The following is a 6486-nucleotide window of genomic DNA, read 5'->3' as shown; positions in this document are numbered from 1 at the left end:
TGGGAGGCAATACGCAAACAGCAGCAGATGGGAGGAATTCCATGATACACTGCTGACATCCAGAGGCCAACTTTCAATATTGTTCACATTTCTTTTGGTTGGACTATAAAGCCAACTATAAAGTCAGATTCATTACATTTTAAATATTCATACATTTCATTAAAGTTAACATTAATTGGGCTACCATACACATTGATTATGCATAGACCATCAAGTGTTTAACCTCCAAAAGCTAGCAAGCTTCAAATAACACAGTGTGTCCCATCTTGGATGACTTCAGCTATGGCCTGAATTAGGAAAAATTACACTCCAATGCTAAAGGATAACAATTTAAAATATCAGAGAAGTAATAAAAAAATTAATTGTTGGTGCAAGTTATGTCTTGCTACCATATGTTTGCAAAAAAAATAACTAATAAAAAGGTAATAAAATCTCATTGACTGATAGACTATTTAAAGTATAGTGTGGAAGCTTCCAATTACATATTTATAAAAATGTTTAACATTCAAAATATAAATTAGAGTCAGCTGCTCTTCTTTTGGTGAAAATGATCATTTCAAATTGTACATCATATTAAAAACAAGATGATTGATTTCTTGAACCAGGAAAGGTAAAGTCAGCTGACAATATTTAATAAAAAAAAAAAATCTACAAAATAGATTTTTCTTCCCTCAGAGAAAACAGAATACTACAATCCCACAAATAGAATGCCTATGTCACTGGCAACTTTTGACAGAAGACTGAACTCTTCCTGAAAGAACCAAATTTTAGCCAATGATATATCTAATGCTGTAGTATTTATTAGGATAGCCATGACTCAAAGCACTTCAGATCATACTTAACTTTAAGCATGTGCTTTAAGTTAATTTGACTTGAGCACATAAAATGCTTTGTTGAATTGAAGTCTTGGCTGTTACATACAAAAAATTTACAATCTTAATAAAACCTTTGAGTTTTTTTACTTTACATTAAGAAAGTTAGGAAGTGGTAGATATGTCATGTAAACTGAATTCTGCTCTTTGAACATATGTATTTGATAGTCTTTAATTATATAATCAATTTTATTTCCCCACAGATCCCCCTCCCTCAGGGCACAGGATAAAACATGCTCAAAGAATGAGGTAGCTGTTTAATACTTCTTTTTATTCTCATCGTGCAGTGTGTGTCACTATGCCTTATTTACTGTTCACCATCCAAATTCTGTACTGAATACTGAATTCTCTTTTCAGGAGGTTTTCTGTAACAGTCAATGCTGTAGTATCAAAGTGTCTCTCAAACTTTAATGAGTGCATGTTCATTTACCTGTGAGATAGGAATGTTTATCATCTCCATTTTACAGAGTGTAAACTGAGGCACAGAGCCTATAGCCAAAATTTGCAGTGTGTGCACTAATTATGGTTCCTCAACAATTGGGCACCCAACTTGAGACATCTTGGAACAATTTTTCAAAATATTTAATATTTTTAACCTACAGGAGTTTTGCCATTGACTTCAAAGTGTCCCAAATTTCACCCTTTATACATTCCATGCACTGTGCAGACACTAGCTAATCCTTACAACATGAGGTAGGTGAGAAAGTATCACCCTTATTTTGCAGATGAGGAAGCTGATAGAGAGTCCCAAAGTCACACAGAAATTAAATGGTGGAGTCAGCACTGGAACTCATGATCTCTGGATTGCCTTCTCAACTTTGGCACCAAGAAAATGAGAAATATATAACTAGAGGCCACCTGGCAAATTTTTGGTTTAAATGACAGCATCACATAAAAAGTTTTGGTAGAAGCAAGAATAGAAGTAAGTTTATTCTGGGTGAGATTCATCTGTCTTATTCACTAGGTAGCTTCCAACTTTTACTGCAAATGAGCTACAGTCCACCCCGTGTAACCTTAATGAGTGGCTAACAGAGAGCTTGATAAACAAGTCTGTACAATTTTGCCTATTTAAGACTTTTGGAATGCCAATAGTTTTTACATGTTAACCTCTTGTTCAAGTTGCTTTTTCTTCAGGTACTTCTACCACTATAATTTGATCAAAACCATTTTTTTTAAATGTCTTTTAAATACTAACTTAGATTTTTACTACTTATAATGTTTGGGTTTTATCAATGTTCTCAAACATTACACAAATAAAAGAAAATGTGCATATCTGAAAATAAGATTTTATATTCTCAGACGAATTTCAGCATAATTTTCTGCTTTAGACTATTTTGTCAGAAGGGTTGTTAAAGTAAAAAAGACAACATTTTTGTCTTGAATACTTCCCAGGTGAAAAGCATTAAAAATGTTCAAACTGTATGCCAGTTCACTGTACTATCTTTTTCCATTAATTTAGCATTTGTGAAAAGTTCTGGATTGGAGAGCCATGGAACCCTCTGTCCATAAAACAAATAAAGCAAAGTTGGTAGTTCATACTCCTGAACTTACATTTCTCATCTCTGACCTAGAGCGACCCAAGGTGAAAGGATTCAGTCTCCACTTTCATTCAGTGGTTAACTTCTCCACGGAGAAAGCTGATGGCTTGAGTGCCAAAATGGCAATTATGGTATTTTTTAAAATGACACTTTCTCACTATGAAATGGACCAAAGTAAACACCTTGTTTTAGGCATCAGATGACAACCTATAGTCATTTGCCTCGGATAGTGATGTGGAGGATGTTTGGTCTCTTACATTTGCAATCCCTGGAGTCATGCAATGCCCAAAGGAAATCTATATACATGGTTAAATTGGGGTTCAACAAATTTCATTAAATAATGCAATAGCAACTTGGAAGCATTTTTAATTAAAAATTATCCTTAGAATTTGAGTTTATTTTCAGGTTTAATTTAAAAGTTGAATGTATTTGGGATGCAAAAACCTTAAAATTCAGTATTAATTTGTATGAGATGATGGGCAACACAAGTTGCATCTTCAATGCACATTCTGGAATGATGCTCCCCTTAGGCCTGGTCTCTAGTAGAAAATTACACTAGCTTAACTACATGACTCAGGGATGTAAAAAATCAATTCCCCCGAGCGGTTTAGTTAGCTGACCTAACTCCCACTGTAGACAACATTAGGTTGATGGAAGAGTTCTTCCTTTGATGGGAATGGGAACTACTTGCCTCAGTGGGGAACCCCTCCTGTTGGTGCTGTGTCTGGTAGTGTCTACACTGAACTGCTACAGTGATGCAGCTGTGGTACTACACTGTTACATTTCAAAGTATAAACAAGCCCTCAGGCTCTACTGTCATTTTGAAAACAAACATTTTTACATTCAAGAGGGAAGGGGCTCTGGTGTGTGGCACAGATTGGTTAGGGTTTTTTGTTTGTTTTAGTTTTTATGGAAGTACTAGAAGCTGAGTAGCTATTTAAAGGCCTTTTGGAAATGGGCTGGTACTTAATATTGCAAAGTTGAACTAGTTGCTTTCCGATTGGTCAATAGTGCAATCTTATCAGCAGACTGTTAATATTGTAGGCAATCGTTTGGGGAGATTTTTTTTTTGAACCTGTCATAAACAGATAAGTAAGAGTTAATAGAACAGAAGTGCTTCATATCTCTTTGCCTGGAAAGGGTTAACAAGAACAGTGAGCCTGGCTGTCACCTGACCAGAGGACCAATCAGGAGATAGGATACTTTCAAATCTTGAGGGAGGGAAGTTTTTGTGCTGTGCTGTTAGTTTTGGTTGTTGTTCACTCTGGGGGCTCAGAGGGATCAGACGTGCAACCAGGTTTCTCTCCAATCTCCCTGATACAGTTTCTTATAGATCCAGAATAGAGTATGAGGTAGATAAAGCGAGTTAGGCTTATGTTTGTTTTCTTTATTTGCAAATGTGTATTTGGCTGAAAGGAGTTCAAATTGGTATTTTGCTGAAAAGATTTTAATTTGTACTTGTATACTTAGGCTGGGAGGGTGTTCCCAGTGTCTATAGCTGAAAGACCCTGTACCTATTCCATTTTAAATTTACAAAGCTATTTTTTACTGTTTTTCTTTCTTTAATTAAAAGCTTTTCTTGTTTAAGAACCTAATTGTTTTTTTATTCTGGTGAGACCCCAGGGGACTGGGTCTGGATTCACCAGGGAATTGGTGGGGAGAAAGGAGGTAAGAGGGTGAGAGAGGCTGATTTCTCTCTGTGCCAGGATTACTTTCTCTCAGGAAGAGTCTCGGAGGGGGAAAGAGAAGGAGGGAGGAAGGTGAAAATTGTCCTCTCTGTTTTGTGATTCAAGGAGTTTGAATCACACAGTGATCTTCCAAGGTAACCCAGGGAGGGGAAGCCTGGGAGAGGCAACGGTGAGGGAAAGGGTTTACTTTCCTTGGGTTAAGATCCAGAGGTCTGGGTCTTGCGGGGGCCCCGGGCAAGGTCTTGGGGGGGACCATAGTGTACCAGGCACTGGAATTCCTGGTTGGTGGCAGCGCTACAGGTTGTAAGCTGGTAATTGAGCTTAGAGGAATTCATGCTGGTACCTCATCTTTTGGACGCTAAGGTTCAGAGTGGGGAATTGTACCATGACAGAACCACACACACAGAGAACCACAATCCAGTTTAACACTTATTTTGGGAGGGGATAGCATTCCACATACCCTTACTTCAAAAATATAACACTAAAATCAGGGCTTTCTTAAGTGCCTATGGATAAATAAAAGATTGCACATGTACACATGCACATTACGTGTACTGCAAAATACAAATATGCATGCTCATATGCACAACAGCTCCAAATCTGTATAATAAAATGTGGCTTAAGTCACTACTTAAAAGAGAAAACCTTTAAAGGGTACTATCACAACAGCAACAGTATAATTCATAACACAACTGATCCAGAATTAGTCAAGACATTAGAAGTAATTTTAATGGGTTAATTCAGAATATTTTCACTTTTGAATGCAATAAGCCACAAAATAGCATTTAAAAATATAGTGCAAAATAATTGATTTACAAATTAAGTACGATCCAGCTTCTAAAGTTTTTCCACCCAAAGCTGATGTTATACTCCGCACACACAATTTCTATTCCACAGTGTAGAGCATTTCTGAATGCAATTAACTCATTTATTAGTCATCTATTACTAACAATGAGGCACCCTCCAATTTTATTTTGGTAAATAAAGTTGCATTATATTAAAAATATCTATTTGCATTTGAAAAAGATTCCAGTGCTGCAACATTACATAATTTCACATGAAATATTTTCTGAAGTTCATTTGACTGTAAAGTTATTTTGCAGTGACAATTACAATGCAAAGTACTTTCTGTACAGAGCATATAAACTTTTCTTTGCATCTGAAAATCACAACCATTTCAATATATTGACTTTTCCTCCTAGGAAATTGCCTTGGAAAAGTGTTCTAGCATCTCCTTTTTTCTATTTGGTGAACCAACTTGGTTTTGGTTAAAGAGCAATTCGGGCACAATAGTGTTTTAACTTGCAAGGTAATACTCCTTTATTGAGCTGGTAGAACTCCACAAGCTGGATGAGATCAGTAAATCTGGTGTGACCATCATCCAGTGTATAGAATAGCTTTCCATCATCTTCCAGCTGTAAAAGGGAAAAACACAAAAAATAACAAAACGCTATTGAGCTACAGTGTTTGTCAGACATTCAAAATATGTACATTGTTGATCTTTAATGAAATCAGGCCTTGTGACATCTTTGTGTAGATTCGTTGTCCTGAGTTATTTATAGTCTGTGGTGAAGGGGAGAAGCTTAGTGTTCATTCATAGCAAATTCAGAAGTGACCAATAGAAAAGTAGTGCATTCTCTAACTTCTTGTCAATTTTAGGCAAATGCATAAGGTAAAAGGAAGCAAGGCTGAATATGTATTAGAACAGTAGGCCATGAAAATTGCTAACATCAGCCTATTATGCCTTTGCTTTTATTCAGAAAGAACATCTGATATCACATGCAAAGATTTAATTGGAACCATAAAAACCTTAAGCCTTCATAAAATAAGAAATCTGAATTTAGGCATACTCTCTCTCTCTCTCTCTCCAAACAAAGAGGTGTCATATTAGAACTACTTTTTGTTCTACGCTCGTTATACTCATTTGCTGTGTACCTAGTATATTTTGTGTAGCAGTGGGTGGCTGTATATTCATAGTTACTTTTGTGCATTGATGTAGCCTTTGCTACAGAAGGTGCTTCCAGGCAGGAGCCTTCTACTGTTGATTACCATGATGGTGGCAGCACAGTAATATGTTCATTGCTTCCGGAGGGAGCAACAGGGGAGCAGGAGGAGAGGAAAAAGAGAGAAAGACTCCTGCTGCTCCAGACAGCCATGTGTATACTAGCACGCTAACCACAGGAAAGGAGAAGGAGGAGGAGAATACCCACTGTAAGGTTACCTTGGCTAACTTTAAAATACACACACATAGATTTACAGGGAATATTTCCAATTTTAAACTATTACAAATGGATAGCCCCATAATTTGCATCACCTAATTAACTCTTAAACTAATTATTTGGCTAAAAGAATGTCCTCAATCAGCAGAAAAGGGAATCTGAAGCCTTG

The 6486-nt window shown here is 36.6% G+C and overlaps 1 protein-coding gene across 2 annotated transcripts in view; it reads right to left on the bottom strand.

The window, feature by feature from the left end:
- Window positions 1–4838: 4838 nt before the first annotated feature.
- GRB14 (growth factor receptor bound protein 14) overlaps window positions 4839–6486 on the bottom strand; it is a 61248-nt gene continuing 59600 nt past the window's right edge. For both annotated transcript variants that reach the window (XM_050968964.1, XM_050968965.1), the window contains one exon: window positions 4839–5513. In XM_050968964.1, the coding sequence (XP_050824921.1) occupies window positions 5367–5513 (147 nt within the window). In that variant the 3' untranslated portion in view covers window positions 4839–5366. The remainder of the gene's footprint in view (window positions 5514–6486) is intronic.

This window comes from Gopherus flavomarginatus, chromosome 10, assembly GCF_025201925.1.
Source record: "Gopherus flavomarginatus isolate rGopFla2 chromosome 10, rGopFla2.mat.asm, whole genome shotgun sequence".
Taxonomy (NCBI): Eukaryota; Metazoa; Chordata; order Testudines; family Testudinidae; genus Gopherus; species Gopherus flavomarginatus.
The sequence above is the reverse complement of the archived record's forward strand: the minus strand, read 5'-3'. Positions and strand labels throughout refer to the sequence as shown.